This window comes from Zerene cesonia, chromosome 11 (genome assembly GCF_012273895.1).
Source record: "Zerene cesonia ecotype Mississippi chromosome 11, Zerene_cesonia_1.1, whole genome shotgun sequence".
Classification (NCBI taxonomy): domain Eukaryota; kingdom Metazoa; phylum Arthropoda; class Insecta; order Lepidoptera; family Pieridae; genus Zerene; species Zerene cesonia.
The window spans coordinates 10,332,278-10,350,886 of record NC_052112.1 but is presented as its reverse complement, the minus strand read 5'-3'; the positions used below and the strand labels follow the sequence as shown (position 1 = coordinate 10,350,886).

Sequence of the window (18,609 nt, the reverse complement as noted above, 5' to 3'; positions counted from 1 at the left end):
ATATATAAGCTAAATAACATCCAATAAAAGAAAGAAAATAAGCTTTAGCCATACACCCACCTTTAAAAAACAACTTAAAAAATAAAATAAATTTAACAGGCAATCGGGACAGACTCGGCCATGCTGTCAGGCTTTAACACAAGATCAGCGCTGATTTTCAGTCTGCCCGCATGCTTACAAACTTTCATCCCCTATTTAATCCACTTGGGAGTAGAATTTATCAAGGTCCATTCTTAGCGGGTGCCTGCGTCATAACATCTATCTACATGCCAAATTTCAGCCCGATCCGTCTGGGCTGTGTTGACAGATCACTATGTCAGTCAGTCATCTTTGAGTCACGTATATTTAGATACTGATACATGCCATAATATGCAACTTGTTCATAGTAGAGGAAGGATATGTAAATAGAAATATTTCATATCATAGATTATAATTTTCAACGCGCCCCTTGCTGCCATAAAACAATCCTCAGGAAGTACCTCATTAAGCTTTCGCTTTTGTTCCTCAATCGCGTCACGAGGAGACGTGGAAATGAAAATAACCTTAATTTATATCAGTCGCATGCGATACTTATGCGTTTACATGTCAACTAAGCTGTGGATACAAAAACGCAGCGGCGTTGAGGCGAATTACGTTTAATATTTATGTTTGATGTGTTTTATTCTAATGAGATTCACAAATTCCTTTCGACAGATAAGGTCCTTGACGTTAATGGGGTACCTCTCGAAATTCTGACAAGATAAAAGAAAGACAATATAAAAAATAACACTTTTAACACTCTATCTGAATTAATAGATAACAAATAACTTTAGAAATTAAGGGTTTTTAAGGGATTAACATTAAAATATTCAGTTAACTGTCAGACTGCGTATAAAGTTTATTATGACAACAATCAAAGGGGCAGATGGGCACACTTGTAGTAACATGGGTGGTGGACAAATACGCTCTTTTCTTGAAAGCCCCCATCGTACCGTCTTATATTAAAAGTTCTTTCTATGAAACAAACAGGAGATACACCTGATAGAAGTGATGCCCGCCCCTCATCATCATTCGCATATGGGCACCGCATATGTGTTACCAGCTTTTTAGAAATAATAGGACCCCTTCTGGTTTCCTTGTCCAATACACATTTAGTACATAAATTTGAAGAGACTCAGTAGTCCTTAAAATAAAGAAAGTTAAACATCACCGTCAGTTCTTTTTACAGGTTATATATTCAAACGCTTAAACTAAAACCAAGTGCGATGTAAGACCATAAACGGATAACAGACACACACCAACAGCAAATGCTGAGAATGAGGTTCAAGTTAACAATGTATTTCGTGACTAATCGCTAAAAACTCGCAGGCGAGACGCTACTAATGAAAAAGATAAGACTGCAGTCTAGACGAAACGAGCTTGTAAGGCTATCCAAATAAAATCAGAAGACATACCTTCGTTGCAACTGCTTTGTATTATGTATATGCTTTGAATAAAATGTCTGTGAGATGAAACTGTTGGTTCATTGTTACAAATTATACTCAGTAAGGGCACTCGGCTAATAAACATACAATATTTATAAAAGTACCTTAACTTACCGCCCGCGACTTCGCCCGCTAGTCGAAAGTTCTGGGGCTTTCATCATCCTTCCCGTAACCGTTCTCATAGAATTTCTGGGTCAAACTCTTTCTTGGTACTATATCTGTATCAAATTGCATCTAAATCGATTCAGTGGTTTATGTATGAAGAAGAGACAAACACACGGACAAAAAGATCTACTTTGTCATTTTTAATATTAGTGTGGATCTAACGCGGCTTATTTCGTTAGCTTGTTCCTTATAATATTGGTTAGTAAAACTATCACAAAATTAAATCAGCCGTTATGCAATATTCTTGAGAACACAAACATAGTTTAATTTTTAGTTTTATACCATTCAAATGCTTCATAAACTGTAATTTCTCACAAATCATAGCAATAAGCAATTTAAAAACTTTTTCTACCGTAAATATGTTTTTCAGTTTTCTACAAAAAAAAACGGAGACTTAAGTGTAGAAACCAACACTTCATTCATAAGAGATATTGACTACCATTGAGTTGATCTTAGAAACGAACGAAACCGGCAGAATCATGGAACAGTTGTAAAATCGTTAAAACGAAACAAAATTCATAACAATCGTGAATAAACTCAGCTAAACATTTTTCAAAGTGCATTATTCAGTCAGAGACTCGAAAGGCACAATACTCGAGGAAAATGTTTATAAAACTATCTATTTGAAAAAGAAGAAAACACCAGCGCGGCAAATAAGTTGGTGTCTTGCGAACACGAAAAGCTGTCGAAAGGTATACGAGCGAACAAAGGGCGAAGGTATTGGATGGTTTTAGACGTAATATCCGAGCGTGGCCCTCGTTTTGCTCTTGCTTTATACGCTGCGTTTGCAATTTTGACGGTGTTTTGATGGGATCCGATGATGGTTTTATTTGGTGTGTTTCGTTTTGGATTCGGGGTCTTTTGATTGTATTGTAAATAATACGAATTGCTCTTACAAATGTTTTTTGTGATTTATAACTTGAATCTTGTAGAAGTTACATGATATTTATAAAAAAAAAAAATGGTTGCCTGTAAAGTTTTACGGGCGAAGATTTTACGTGACAACGTCTTTTTCTCGGTAGAATATTTATTGATATGAATATTATTAAATTGCACAATAGGAACAAGGAATTGAATGAAAATAAGAATTGCACAAATTTTAACTATAGAAAATACATTTTGTTTACTAAAAAGACAGAGACAGACACAAGCACGCGAAGATTCAATGCGCCTAATTCTCTAGTGATGCGCGCGCGGCGGACCGATCATAGTTCGGTGACTCATCGTAACGTTACCGGGCGTTACACTTTTTCATGAGTGACTCCGAGCCGCAACCTAATTTAAGACGTTGTCACGTCAAAAACGACAATAACAAAATATTTAAAATCACACTACGTTTTTTTCACTCAATAACACCTCTATAATTATTTAAAAACTCATTGTTATTTGTTTTTAAAGCTTTAAAAGAATTAATATCTCTCCTAAGAGGGTAACCGTGACGTTTTGCAAAGCAGTACTAATTCCAGTGTAGGAAAGTGATGGTACTAGATGACCTATATAGCTCTATCTCTTTTTCACACTTGAATGTGTATTACTTTAAGACGCCAATATAATCCCCTGATGTAAATTTTAACTGTTCTGTGTCAACAAAGATTCACGTTATGCCTATGTGTGTTTTTGCTTTTGATAAATAACTTTAAAATGTTTTAAAATATTATTCACTTCAATTGAAAACGAATCCTCAATATTTTCATTATTTAGACGCATAATAAGGACGATTTATAAATAAAAGAAGATCGAGTGAAAGGTAACTAAACAAAGCATAGAAAATGAGATATTTCTATATTCATCTTAATAACAGAAATGCAACGTCTATATTATGAAGAATAAAAACGGGGAAGTAACTCAAAACCAACTCATTTCAGTCTAAAGCTTTAATTGGGTGTCTATAAATTATAGGGTCGGTCCATTCACTTGCAAATCCGACCCGAAAAAACTCCGTCCTTATTACGGCCGAATAAATGTGATTCCCAAAGAACAAAAGTCTCAAAATTATATCTTTCCGACGCCTTTCCAAATTCATAATTACATTCGTAATACTACGTATTGAAACTTGCGCGTATTTGACCTATTTTGTGATCTTTCTAAGTATTATTAGGCAAAAAAATTGTAAAAATGTTTTTTAGCTTGTGGTCAACTGAGCTTGTGGTTCGCCTCATTTATTTATTTTAGAGGTTGGGCTACTGCAAAAGAGTTTCCCGCTTGCAAGGAGGAAAGTATAAGGTAATTACTGACGACGGGAATAAAGGAATGGAGTGGGAAGGGTGAGAAAAAGGATACGACAAGACCTTGAAATTCGTGCTTTACTTATGAAATTTAATTTCATTTTAACTTTTATAATGGACAGTATATTAAACATAAACAATAAAGCTATTAAAACTACCAGTTATTAAGCTAAAATGAGAGAGCATAGTATCCTATTGCTACATAGCTTTGCGGGATAGAGAATATTTATTTTAATGAACACCACACAAAAGGCACGTAGACCAATGAACCATTTATAATGTTCCTATTAATATTCAGAGCTGTTTTAAAGATACCACAACATTAATATTATCGAAAGCACATTTTATCTATAACTAGCTTCGGACTGGTTTGCATACATAAAACTGACTATAATCTGATAAATTTAATTAAAATCTGTTCAGGTGTTTTCGGATACAAATGTAGCATATAAAGCCAATCGCATTTATGAAAGAACTAGGTTAAAATAATTACATTTCAGTTACCTTGCGCGGGTGCGTATATATTTAAATACAGGCAATCTTCAGACTGGTTGGTCAGGAAAGGTAATATCCTCTTCAAATACTCCAGTCTGCCCTTAGATATCCTCTTCAGAACCGCCGTTTCATTTCGTATATCTGGCAGAACTTGTGGACAAACCGGACTGAACTCCTCCGCAATTTTGACACCCGACCACTGAGCTCCCGATACCGGGGGCATGAATCGCAGAGAGCCAACTGGTGGAGACGCGTATGGAACACCTCGGAACACTTCGACTGGTTCTAGAAACCTCGATTCTGGTGTCACTATGAAGCCTCTGATGTCACCGTATTTTGTCCTCACTACTCTGGAGCTTATGAACGGTTGCGTTTTCTCTTCCATTGTGTCACCTCTGACTCGGGAGGTTAGTACGGGGAGCGATACGAAGTGGACAAGGATCAGTATTAGCATTTTGTTCTCCACCAGTTCTGCTTGATGCTATAAGTATACCATTTTTGTGTTCCACTCGGCGTCTAATGGGTAATCTGTAAAGAATGAATAATAGTGAATATTTAATTCATGGTTATGGGTCTATATCAGCTGATACATTCAGATGGAGAAAAAAGAATACTTAAGTAGAGGTTAGACATGAGTAACATCTATATTTTATTACTTTAAAATGCCTTTGAAAGCTCCAGATTGGTTTTATTGCTTTTATAAATAATAGTTTTAACATTCCGATACTATAATATGTCACTTTTCCCCTTTATAGAGGTTTTTTCATTTAATATCGTCGGTGCATAAATAAAAATTATAAAGCTTCATTATTTCTTTAGAGCTTTCATGTTTCTTATTAAAGCAGTTATCATAAGATAGACATAAGTAGCTATCATATGAAGAACAAGGTACTACAAGAAATCGATGTGATCATTAAAATAATCCATTAAACCGTTAGAAAACGCCGACCAAGACTTCCGAAGGCCCGTTCATCGATCCTGAAGTTGAAGGGTGCATGATAAATGGTGCATTACACTGCATTATCATACCAAGCTGAGCAATGAGGCATGAATTACATGCAGATCTTAGGGATGATTGCGCACTTTGGCTTTAAGGATTAGAGAATCATTTTGAGCGTAGTTAGACGTAACTTTTCCTTGTTTAATAATAGCCCTAACTAGCTAAAATCGAGGTAGGAATTGGGAAGCGGATTATGAGAGACTAGCTGCGCCCCGCGGTTTGACCCGCGTAAGTCCGTATCCCGCAGGAATATCGGGATAAAAAGTTGCTTATGTTATTCCAGCTGTCTACGTACCAAATTTAATTGCAATCGATTCAGTAGTTTTTGCGTGAAAGAGCATTTATAATATCAGTAGGATTTGCGTATCTAGTTTTCGCGAAAAGCTTTCGTGTAACAGTAACAAACCTACACACATACACACGTACATTAACCTTAAAAAACAGTTTTTATAATAGTAGAATTAAATTGTTAGAAACCGAAACATCATTTTAGAAAAATGTTCCAATTGACCCGACCATATCACGCTATTTCTTTAAACTCCAGCCATTCGGGTCCATAAAATCGAACAATTTGTTAGATTTTTCACATCAAAAACACCCATTCATTGTTCAAGCTCATCCACCTAACGATAATGATCCCTGGAACACCATTAATGCAGCTATTCGCTTTCGCTTCCCGGCTAATAAAATGGACAAAGTTATATGAACGTATATCTTGCGAGATAAGAATTGGAAGCAGATGCTCTGGAAATATTTACAAACTAGCTAGTCCTGGCTTTGCCCGCAGCACGTATATAGCCTATGTCACTCAGTGAAGTTGCAGCTGTCTAATGGTGAAATAATTAATTAAATAAGTCCACTGGTTTTGCGTGAAAACGTTACAAACATACATAACAAATGTTTCCTCCTTATAATATTAGTGTAGATTATAGATGTCGAATGTGAAGTTAGGATTATTTGCTAATTTTATGTGGGACGAAGGAGTAAATACATAGATACGTGTAAAAATATTGCTAGTAATTGAAGTAATAACGTACCGCGTATAAATATTTGTCTAAAATATTTTAACACCTTTGAACATTTCGCAAACAAAACAAATTAAATGTTTATTCAGATATGCTCGTGTCTCTCAAGATAGAAAACAAAAATTTTATACGAGACATTGTTTTATCATAGTGTTATTCAACATTTTTTATTGAACATCAATAAATATGACCATGTTTTAGTAATAGAAGTGTTTTATAACGCGTGTGTCAAGTAAACTTGTTTGCTTTTCCTAACTCAGCGTTTTTAAGCAATTTACAAAAATAAAGAAACCAATCTAATCCTCAAAGAATTGGCATTATAGTCCTGTGACTATCACAAGTTACACTATTTAATGTATAACTCAGCTAATAACAATAAAGTGAAATCCAAGCAGTGTTATGTCTTTGTAGATAAGCATTGTTCATCGACGTTCCAAGTTATTGGCGCAATATATTCGAGCCAGATAAACATATGTCCTCGTAAAATGTCCCTACAAGAGAATCGCGTTTTGCGAATCGGAATAAAGCTGCATTCATAGCATTAGCGGGTAGCGTTGATGTTTAGAAATTCAAAGACTTTTAAACGGATTTGACGGGGAGACAGTCTTCCCGTGACCAAACTCGCTGTAAATTGTTCGAAACGTCGGGTTAATAATATAATAAATAAATCACGTTTACAATCCGTTTAAAAGTCTTTAATTTCTACGTGTATAATACTCGCGTAAAATTAAACACAAGAAAATACTATAGCGTTAGTGTTGTTTACACGTCCTATCTCGAGAGATTGTGAACTGTAAATAAATTAAAACTTAAATTGCTGAAACGAATTATTAAGATCATAATTTGTTAATTTTAAGTCAGTCTGGTTTTCGTTAAGAAAGTTTTTAAATCTGTCAGCAGGTTTTTCATGAAAACTTTACAAGCATATGTACAAAACTTAAAAGAGACATCTTTACTGCAAGATGTATTAAAGACTTCAAAACAATATCATTTATATTATTGTAAATTTTCAATTGTTTAAAGAAGCGGCTACATAAGAAATTCAATATCACAAAGATTCTAATTTATACATAACAGTTTAGAGAATTTTTAAATTTATAGATAATTCTGAAACAATCTTCTTTAATAAAGAATGTTCTACGCTATCGCTTTATGAATGTGAGATAGGCCTCAACTCAAGATACGCTTTTGTGGATATTTATAGAGCAATGAGACGCGGGTTGACGTGATTATCTCGAAACAAAGGCTAGCGCGATTCTGAAAATTTTATGATTTAGATTCTTTTGTTTGTGTTGAGAATGTTTGAATGCTTTGAAATATTATTAATAGGACATACTAACATGAATTCGTGAACTTGTGACTGTTTTATAGCCTACTAACTGTATGCCCCGACCTTGCCCGTAGTATATATAGCCTATGTCATTCAGATAAATCGTTGCTTTCCAAGAGTGAAAGAATTTTTTTACATTAGTTCAGCAGTTTTTGCGTGATAAAGTTACAAACATTCATAAATGCAAAAGTTTCCTCTTTATAAGATTAGTGTAGACTAGCTGTGTCGTTAGGTTTCATCCGCGGACGTAGCAGGTATCTATATATCGCATGTGTTTTTCCGGAATATAAACTAGATGACTGCCAAGTATCAATAAAATTTGTTCAGTGGGTTTTGCGTGAAAGAGTAACAAACATGCATCCATCCTCACTAACATTTGCGTTTGTAATATAAGTAAGATTATATGCTCTTTGAAGTTTATATCATAATGCCGAATAAAAAGTATTTGAGAAGGTCGCTTATTAATAAATTCCTTTCATAATAATTGACTTAATGGTAGAGTTTCTGCAAAACTGGCAGTACAAAAAACAAAGATGGATTCATTAACTAACTAACTACTAATATTTTAAATGTCTATGGTATTTATTAATGAAAATTGTTGCATAATCTTAATGATTAAACCATACAGACACAGAAGCGAGAGGCGGTTGAAAGCGACGTTGGTGTATACGATGCAGTCTGCAGTATTCGATCAAATTAATAAATTGAAGAAATTTACGTGCCGTAACGAAATATCTGCGAGGGACTCGAAAAATTATTATTAAAAACTGCTATAAATAAAAAAGTTCCGAACTCAAATAAAAGTATGAGAAGGATCATAAAACTGAAGTTTGTGAATAACGGCGTAGTAGTCAAAATGCAACCGAAAAGTCGGTAGCAAAAATTACATGATAACTTTTTGATCGCACTTACCGTAGTAAGGTCAGCAGAGATTACAGTGCTGTCTTAATTTCATGTGGTAACGTTTGAAAAATGTGTGCGTGAGTGCGTGCTCGGGCGAGTGTGTTTGTATGTGTGTATGTGAGAGTGTGTGTGTATGGGGGGGAGGGAGATTTGCGTATGTGTATGTGTGTGAACAGACTTATTGTATATTTATTTTGATTTGTTAAAAATTTGTGATTTATTAAGCACGGGTTGAAGACTTTTCTCGTCACCTAAAACTGCAAACAAGGAATTTTTTTTTTGTTATTCTTCTAGAATTTAGTAACAGAAATGAAAGGTGAAACCTCAATTTAATGCTTTCGGTTTTTTAACAATTAGTATGACTTAAATTATTCAAAAACTGAATAGCTCAGAGGTATTATGCTTTACCTTTAATACACAGACCTAAGATGAGAAATTTCATTTCTTCGATGACAAATGAGCAAGGACTTTTTAATTCAGTATTTACGTTTGTACTTTCGTTGTTGACGGTACACTACAGGTTGATAGCTATCCCAATGTGAACTACAGAAGTTTTATTTATTGTGACATTTAGCATGTTTACAATGTTAGCGTTTCTGTTTCGTATTGTACAAAGTGATTTAATGGCGGGCTTTATGTATACGCGGGTCATGGGAAAGATAATACATAGCGGAATGTATCGGGTAGTATATTGTAGTATATGGTAGTTAGAACTAGTATATAAGTTGTGTGTTCTTGTGTTCTTTTTCGCTTAATCTATGTAAGAGAGTTTATCACTTTGATTTCATCGATTATCTATATTTTAATAGACAAATTAGTGATCAGCCTTCTATGTCCTGTCTGACTCTATCATTTTATTTGCTCTTTCACGCAAAAACTACTGAATCGTTTGCAATGAAATTTGGTACGTAGATAGCTGGACAACTGTAATAACAGACAGGCAACTTTTTATCGCGATATTTCTACTGGATACAGACTTACGTAGGTGTAGCCGAGGGGCGCATCTAGTGGTACATAATTATATTCCCAAAAATGGTATAAAAATAATTTCAATAGAGAAGTTTGTCTCCTTTTGTAGGATAGTTTTATTTCTGGTACATTTAACTAACCCACACTACTTTGTCTGCTCTGAAAAGAAATGCATTTCCCAGTTTGGCAACATTTTTCAAACGGCGGAACTGTAATAATAATATAGTTTGAGGTTTTTCTTTATAAAGAGACTACCCAACACAAAACAAGTTTAGAAATCGAACCAGTATTTCCAGGTAAATAAAAAAGCTCAACCAAACAAACAGATCTTCCCACTTTGTTAGTCTTACTTAAATATTATCATGATAACATAAAATTACCCAGCTTTTTAATATTAATTTTTTTGCTTTTTCTTCCAACATTAATCGATTAACAGGAAACGGCAAGCAATTCTAAGCCCTCTTCGTATATATACATAAGTTAAAAATGAAGCAAACCCGGGTGAAATACTCGTTAAGCGATGTCAAAAGGGCTCTTATGGTACACTGCATAGTATTAACCGCCACACTGACTCCGAGAGAGGTCGCTCTCTGCTAGTTACTTTAAAATAAAGCGTGTATTTTTACTCAATTTATATGCTCCGTTTCTGTGTTTTTAAACGGGAAACTAGTTGAGTGTAAATATGAAATTGAAGTTAGGAGTAAAAACAATTTGTTAATTGCCTTTGGTAAGAGTCTGGATGGTCAGTGTCGGAAACTTGGCTAAAACTTGGTCAAAGCTTATGTAGCTATAGCTGATACTTTAGCTCCGTCTGAATTAGGATGAGGAAAAAATAATCTTCCCGTAACAATAATAGCCTTTGATAGATAGATAGATAGTAGATAACACTTTATTGCACACAAGAATTTACAGGAAAACATAGATAAACACAAACAAAAGAGACAATATGTACAAAAGGCGGTCTTATCGTTAGGTAGCGATCTCTTCCAGACTACCATAGCCTTTCTAGAAAGTTCGAGGACATGTGACATCTGCCATCTGCCAACCCGCACTTGGACAGCGTGGTGGGTTATGGAATGAACCCTGTGTTCCAGCAGTGGGAACATGATATATAGCTGATGAATGTCTTTCTCACTACCAGCTTAGTTGCCCACTTATGGAATAAAAAAACTTAGATTTTTGTGAAATTCATTAAATAATCATTATTTAAATTGAATCCACAACCAAATGCAATACTCCGCAAATACCCTCTATACGCGCACCTATTCATAAGCACGTACGTATCGTTCCGAAAATAAATTTAAAGTCAATGCAAAATCCCGAAGCCCAGTCGAGCGTCATATCTTTGACATACTTCTCCGTATTTATAGCTAGCCTCAGAATTATTTGGGAACTTTCCTTTGATAGTCGTAAAATACTGATATCTGGGAGCAATAAATCGGATACACGCTTTGATCAGTCACGCGTCGTGGGCGTTATATCGAATATCGTTTTTGATGTTTTGCCTCCGCAAGGGTGCGTGATTGTTCGTTGCTTCTGAACAAATTAACGTCTCAGTGTCGTTAAAACGTATATAACCAAGAAATGTTATGTTTTTGTCGTCGCGCATGAATACCATCAAGTACCCGTGGTCCACCAACGCGGCTCGACGAAACACAGCTGGCTTTTAGTCGGTAGGAATCCGATAGACTACGACATCTTCCCCGGGGGCCGTGGATGCCTATGATTTCATTAGGAAAAAAAATAGAACGCTAAGATTAGCGCTCTGAGCGCGCGAATAATTACTAGAAATAGTACCAAGTAGAAACAGTAAGAAGGATTAGTACCAAGTACTAGTTTTAAATAAAATTAAGTATCAGTTCCAAACAAAGTCATTGAACCAACTAATTGGTTAAATAAAAGATGAATATAACGGACCTTTATCGAATAAAACAGACATTATCTGCATGATATCATTCAGATATTCAAAGAAATAACTAGCAGAGCCATAAAGACCAGACCACACAGTTGTTTCAACATAACCCCACGACGGAGGCTTTTAAATTACAACGTGTATTGTCCATTTGAAGGAAGTGGGTCGCCTTCCCAGGAAATTGCACCCCGCGACCCCGCGTGACCCCTCCAACCACGCTTGTAAATGAGAGTGCATTTTACTACTTTGCTGTTTGCATAATTGTCGAGTTCGGTTGTGTTTTTATTGTATTATTATTGGTTAACTTGGTTATTGTATCCAATGTGTTGGCTCATTTGAAGTTTTCTTTAATTAAAAAATTAAACTGATGGACATGCATACATTTTCATATAGGTCGATTCCATAATTATATGTACCTATATCAGGATGTCATGTTACTCAGTGAAGTTGCAGCTTTCTTATGGTAATAGAATCTTTGATATCGAAAGCGTTACAAACATACTATAAAGTGTCCTCCTCATGTTAGTGTTGATATATTCCAGATATATAACATTTATCACATTTCTAAAAGCCACCATCTTCAGAAGATACTACTTGTCGAATAGTCTTCGTGATCTGCGTAACTTAGAGATTTCTGATGACTTGTTGGATTTCCATTAAGGAACCCTTACTTATAAATTATAAATGCGAAAGAGTGTTTCTCTGCTTGTTTATCTCTCTTTCACGTAATAACTGATCGATTTTATGGTATAATTTATAAGTTAGTTCCCCTGTAATATTGAAAACGCGAAAGTTTGTTAGAATCTCTGTCGGATCTGTATGAAATTTGTTATTGAGATAGATTGTAGTCTGAATTAGTTAATCCAGACTATAATATATCAATCTAGACTATAGGCTACATCTTAGCCGCGTCCCAAGCAGATAGAGCCGCAGGTTTCACCTAGTCTATAATATATTCCGATTGGCCAATCCTTGTCAATGATAAATAAATAAACCGTACTTATGTGTGCTGTAATTACGTATTAGCTGTCTCTGTCTACCAAAAAACACGTTTTATAGCATAATTAAAATACTGAATTTAAAAAAATCTTTCGTTCATAACTGATTGAATTGTGAAGAAAGTACTAAATTCATAATCTGCGTACTTGATTAATCTTTTTAATAATTCCTTTGAACTTTGAAGGCTTCCGTGAAGGGTTTATTTATAATTTTAATATCTAGACCGCGCTGGCGAGCGCTAAATATGCCAAGAAGAAAATTAAAATTGCTTATAAAAAAGTGCGGTAATTTGTTATTGTAAGTTGAATGAACAGCATAATTGTTTAGTTGTTAATGTGACTATTTTTATAATAATTGATGATCAGGATTTAATCTTTCCTAAAAAATTGTATATTTAATACGTTAATATTGCGTTTTCATATATACTTTATATTTATCAGTATGCATAAAATATGTTAGATATATAACAAATTCAACACAGATCAAAATAACGATTTAAATTTAAAGGCATACACAAACAAAGGCATACTGGATATACATTTTCCTAAAAATATTTTTTTTTAGTATACGACCTGGTCAGTTCATCAGTTTCCAGTGGCCCCTATGTAGTCGAGCGAAGAAAAAAACAATTATTTAAAACTAGCTTTCCGCTCGGGGCTTTGTCCGAGTAATCGAAGGAAATTATGGACAGACCCGGGGTTTCTCCCGTATAGCTATCTATCATTACGATTTCCGAGAAGTAAGTTATATTTTTTATAAAAAACAACATTTAGCTTAGAGCAAAATCTTAATCATTTTTATTTACACCTAGCTGTGCCCCGAGGTTTTATCCACGTAGCACTTGATGTTACATAGCCTAAAACCTTCCTCAACAAATAGGCTAATTAACACTAAAATAATTTTTCGAATAGGACCAGTCGTTCCTAAGATTAGCGCTAACTTAAGCAACAAACTCTTCAGCTTCAAAATATAAGCAGACATTAGACAGAGCAAGAGACCACGTCTTAAAATGTTTATAAAATAATAACACGTACAGTTTATTCTTAAGAGAATACACGTCGAATAGCTAGTGATATAACAGTACTGATTGAATACTCTTAGCATAGTCTAGCGCAGAATACCTGTCCCATGCTCCATTAGGCATCGTGCTCTCTCAAGCGAAGTAGCGAGCATACCTATAGTCGTTGAACGTAGTATAAACTATAATATAAATACTATGTTGTTTAACTGGAGCAGTGGTGGCTCTGTGGTTAGGACCTAAAAATGGAAAGTCGTGGGTTCAAGAGCGGACGAGCGTCCAAAAATAATTAGATTTTTCAGTTTATTTGTACATTATTCAAATGACTACTGCTCGAAATGGTGATGGAAAACATCGTGAGGGATCGGGCACGTCGAAGAATCAAAATGTTCAATGACGTAATATCTGCCAACCCACACTTGGCAAGCGTGGTGGATCCACCGAGAAAGCCCGTGTACCTGCTGTGGGAACATATATGATGATGATTGCTTCATGTGTATAGTATTTTCTTTTTAGATTTTAAACGCGATTTACTGATTATTATTAACCCGACGAGACTGAGTCTCCCCGTGACCACGCTCGCTGTAAAGTGTTCGAAACGTCGGGTTTATAGACGCACGTACCGGTTCCGTCCGGATAACAAATTTCCTGTTTTAACCCAAAGGAGCAATTAATCGAGATAAAAATTTTATCACCCAAGTCACCTCATACCCTGTCTGTGTACCAAATTTCATCAAAATTCGTTCAGCAGTTTCGTCGTAATTGACGGACAAACATCCAAATAAGAAAAACTTTCACATTTATAATATTATAAATAGTTCCATTAATAAATCTTACTGATATCAGTAAGATTTATTAATGGAACGATCGATTATAATTTCCATACAAAGCTTCTTTTTATAACAATACCTTTGACTTTACATGGTTGAAACACATCTATGAATATAGTAATTATCATCATGCTCTTCACGTGCTGGTATAACACATTCACCGTAGCTTGCAACTTCACATAATGTAATGAAACATTTTTTATAATTAAATATGTAACATACCAATTTAGTTATGATATTAATCATAACTAAATTGGTATGTTACATATACACCATAACATAATAACATCACTAGCTGTGACCCGCGGTTGAAACCGCGTAAGCGTGCTGCGTAACGGTATCCCGTAGGAATATCGGTATAAAAAGTGCCTATGTGTTATTTCAGTTGTCCAGCTATCTACGAAGCAAAATAGTATTATTATTCACCAATAGATGTCAGGAAAAAAAAAACACGAATAAAACACGAATATGACATATATATATATACTAGCTGCGCCCCGCGGTTTCACCCGCGTAAGTCCGTATCCCGTAGGAATATCGGGATAAAAAATAGATGTTGGCCGATTCTCAGACCTACCCAATATGCTTACCAAATTTCAGAGGAATCGGTCAAGCCGTTTCGGAGGAGTATGGCAACGAAAACTGTGACACGAGAATTTTATATATATAGATACAAGAATTGCTCGTTTAAAGGTATAAGATTTTAAAAGAATCTCGGTTATCTCTTTGTTTGATTTTTATACGTATGTATTTATTTTTTAACAACTAGCTCACCGTCAGCGGCTTCGCCCGCTTTGACTGCTCAAGAGAATGATCCTGTGGTTTTCCCCCAAATCGTTCTGGAGTAAAGACTGTATTTAATTTCATGTAAATTGGTTCAGTTGTGTTATAGTGAAGAAGAGACAAGCAGAGTTGCTTGTGTATTTATAATATGAAGATTTCCTATCAGCCAATCTATTTTTATCTCTTTTTGATATGATATTACGATCTAAAGTTTTTATTATAACACAATATTTAATCCACTTATATCCAAAATTTGTATAAACTCACATTTAACCACGTACATCAATCAAACTATTGTATATAATGGAGTAATTCAATAAAAATTAATTGAAAACACTGTCTATTTTCTAATAAACCACACCTGTATATATAGTCACGTATCAAACACGCAGGTACTGACGTGTATTCAAAATTGAAGCCAATGAGCATCCTGTATAGCTATACAGCGTGTTCTACAAACCAACCTTTGACAGCGATAGCTCAAAGCAGGGAATTCAATCAATCGCCCATTATCCGAAGCCTGCCACCTGCAGGCGGCTCGCGGACTCGATTACGAGAGTATCGGAGTCGATAATCGCGAAGCAAACAGTTTTATCTGTTCGAATGCAACTGACGTTACTGTCAGTTGGGCTATGAATGGTCAGTGGTAGTTTAATAGTGAAGAATTCTCTTTATGTAGAAGACGTTTGTTATGTTTGTAAAACGTTTAATTTCGAGTCTTTCTCTAAAAATCAATAGATAAAAATCTAAGGGCAGTTACGCTGGTGAATTATTAACAAACGATAATGTGTCCTACTAATTGTGTTTTATCATATTTTTATACTAGACGCTCGTCTGGGCTCCGCCCAGATATCAAGCTGTTTTTTTCCCAATGGAGCATTTAATCGAGATAAAATTATCCTATCACCCAAATCATACCCTGTCTGTATACAAAATTTCATGAAAATCCGATCAATACTTTCAGCGTGATTGACGGACAAACATCCAAACAAACTTTCACATTTATAATGTTAGTGTGACATCGGTCTGTAGAGTGGTGTTGTTGAATAAACTTTTTATGTTTCTTTCTTTCTGTTACATTATGAAGTAATTGTTTGGTAAAATATTAAAATTGAGGCTAATCTAGCTTAGATTTGTTTAGAGTTTACTTAGTATATTTATAAATATTATAATACAAATTCAAACTCAATCCTTCAAAAAAGATTCAATTAAAATTTTCTATTTAGCACTTTTGAATAGTCATAACATAGTTTTATGATTTACCACCGGTACAGAGAACAATTTTCACATAGAACAGCCGGCAAGAAATTCTATAGTTGCTCTTTTAAAATTATGCCAATTATGTAACACAATAAAAAATTCCCCTGACATCAAATTCCTCAAGATCCAAGCACTATTTAGACGATCTAATAAAATAAAATAAATAAAATGTTACATAATCTTTCCGATACATTTTCGGGGACGCATCTCAGAGGTTTATGGATAACCAATCATATTTCATAAACATCAGGTAAGATACCTCGAAACGGTACAAATGACAAGAAGGGTTTCCTGGGTTATGGCCCTGGGCGATCCTTCCCTTTTCAAATGCTTGATATTTACAGCTATATCATTTTTTCATCCACGGCTATTCAATTGAACATATGAGGTTGAGCGTATATAAGAAAAATATAGCAAGGAATGTTTATGCAAGAATTACTTGGTTGATATTAATCCCTGCTTTTATAATGTAAACAATCATTAAACCGCTTCGTCAGACATGTTGTACCCGGCTAAAAAGCCTGTGTTAATACAGACTATAATCTGTCTCTATACCAAATGACATAAAGACAAGCTGTTTTTGCGCGAAAGAGTAACAAACATCCATACATTGATCCATATACGAAAGTACATCTGATTGTCACTTCTTCGTGCCTAAACACTGAATACATTTGAATGAAATTCGGTAATACTTATATTATTAATATTTTGACTCAACCTGAAAACTTGTAGCGCCATCGAAGAAGACTCACACATTTTTATGAATATTATGTGTATTTGTTACAAGAAACGAATTATTTTCATTATAAAAATTATCCCATTTCTATATCTCATATTAAATAAATTAACATCATAAGTATATTTTTCACTATTTTACAAAATCAGTGTATAGTGAAATATAATGAAATAATATTGTGTTATCCAGATCATTTAAGTACGAGAACCTAGAAAAACACCTGGTAAATAGTAACTGGTAAACAAAAATAAGGTTACCCTGTCCTCACTACACAACTCTTCAATCATAATACTTCAAGATTAAGCATGATTTATCCCACATTAACGCTAATTACTTTTAGCGACATAATACGCAATTCCCGTAATCCACTAAATAGCTGAAATAAAAGACTCCGTCGGTTTAAAAAGCCATTTGAAGATCATTAATTCGTATTCATTTATCGCTAACGTCTAATTAGTATCGCTGGTGTCGTGACGGCGTGGGTCAAGTCGTTTCCGTTGCTGTGTTATTGATTTGATATTAATTGATGGTTATTTGTTTTGACCTCACTTAGCACTTCGAAGCCAACATTTTGTTTGGTTTATAACAGACTTCATAAAGGAGGTACTCGATTCGATTGTATTTATTGTGGTATAACTTTTTTATGAGTGAACCGACTTCGGTAATTCTTTTTGATTTGAAAGCTGGTGTCCTTCGAGTCTATCGTTTTGAAGGCGGAATTGATTTCCACTGCAGGGATACAGGCCTCTTATGAGGGTTCAGGACATCCACCGCTGATCAAGTGTGGGTTGGCAAATGTCACATTTCGTCGAACTTTTTTAGGCATTGACATACCGCTTACCTCACTAAATTTTCCTTCGCCGTGAATATAGTGCATATGATGAATAATCAATATATTTCTTGAGCGCTCGTTAGTTCTCAAACTGCGTCTTTTCGATTGAAGTCCGAGGTTCTCACCACTAAGTTACTGCGGCATCTCTTATTATGCAAACCCAATATTAAATGAATTGGTTATCATGTAAACTAATTTAATATAGTATCTGCTGTAGAGTATAATACTTCACAATACTTTTATTCGTGATTTTAATTTTGGCCTATTTAGTGTGTGTTGTTTGATGCATAATCCTACTCCTACTAATATTATAAATGCGAAAGTATGTAAGGATGTGTGTTTGTTACTCTTTCATGCAAAAACTACTCAACCGATTACAATTTGGTACGTAGACACCTGGATAACTGGAATAACGTATGAAAAATTTTTATTCCGATATTCCTACGGGATTCAGTCTTAAGCGGGTGAAACCGTGGGGCCCAGCAGCTACTCAATAACGGAAAATGCATGTAACGTATTAAATTTAATGATTACAATGCATTTTGTTATCAACTGTCAAATTTGATATGAAATTTAAAACAATATGCACGATAAAAATTCTGCAATTTAACACAGAAACAAAGCAAAGTTAGCCCTCGAAGAGAAAATACCAAACACACAGCCT

The 18,609-nt window shown here is 34.8% G+C and overlaps 1 protein-coding gene across 2 annotated transcripts in view; it reads right to left on the bottom strand.

Annotated features, from left to right (window-relative positions):
• The window catches only part of LOC119830115 (neuroligin-4, Y-linked-like), an 88,094-nt gene that overhangs the window by 54,717 nt on the left and 14,768 nt on the right, over nucleotides 1–18,609 (bottom strand). For both annotated transcript variants that reach the window (XM_038352976.1, XM_038352977.1), the window contains exon 2: nucleotides 4,358–4,876. In XM_038352976.1, coding sequence (XP_038208904.1) covers nucleotides 4,358–4,802 — 445 coding nt within the window. In that variant the 5' untranslated portion in view covers nucleotides 4,803–4,876. The remainder of the gene's footprint in view (nucleotides 1–4,357; nucleotides 4,877–18,609) is intronic.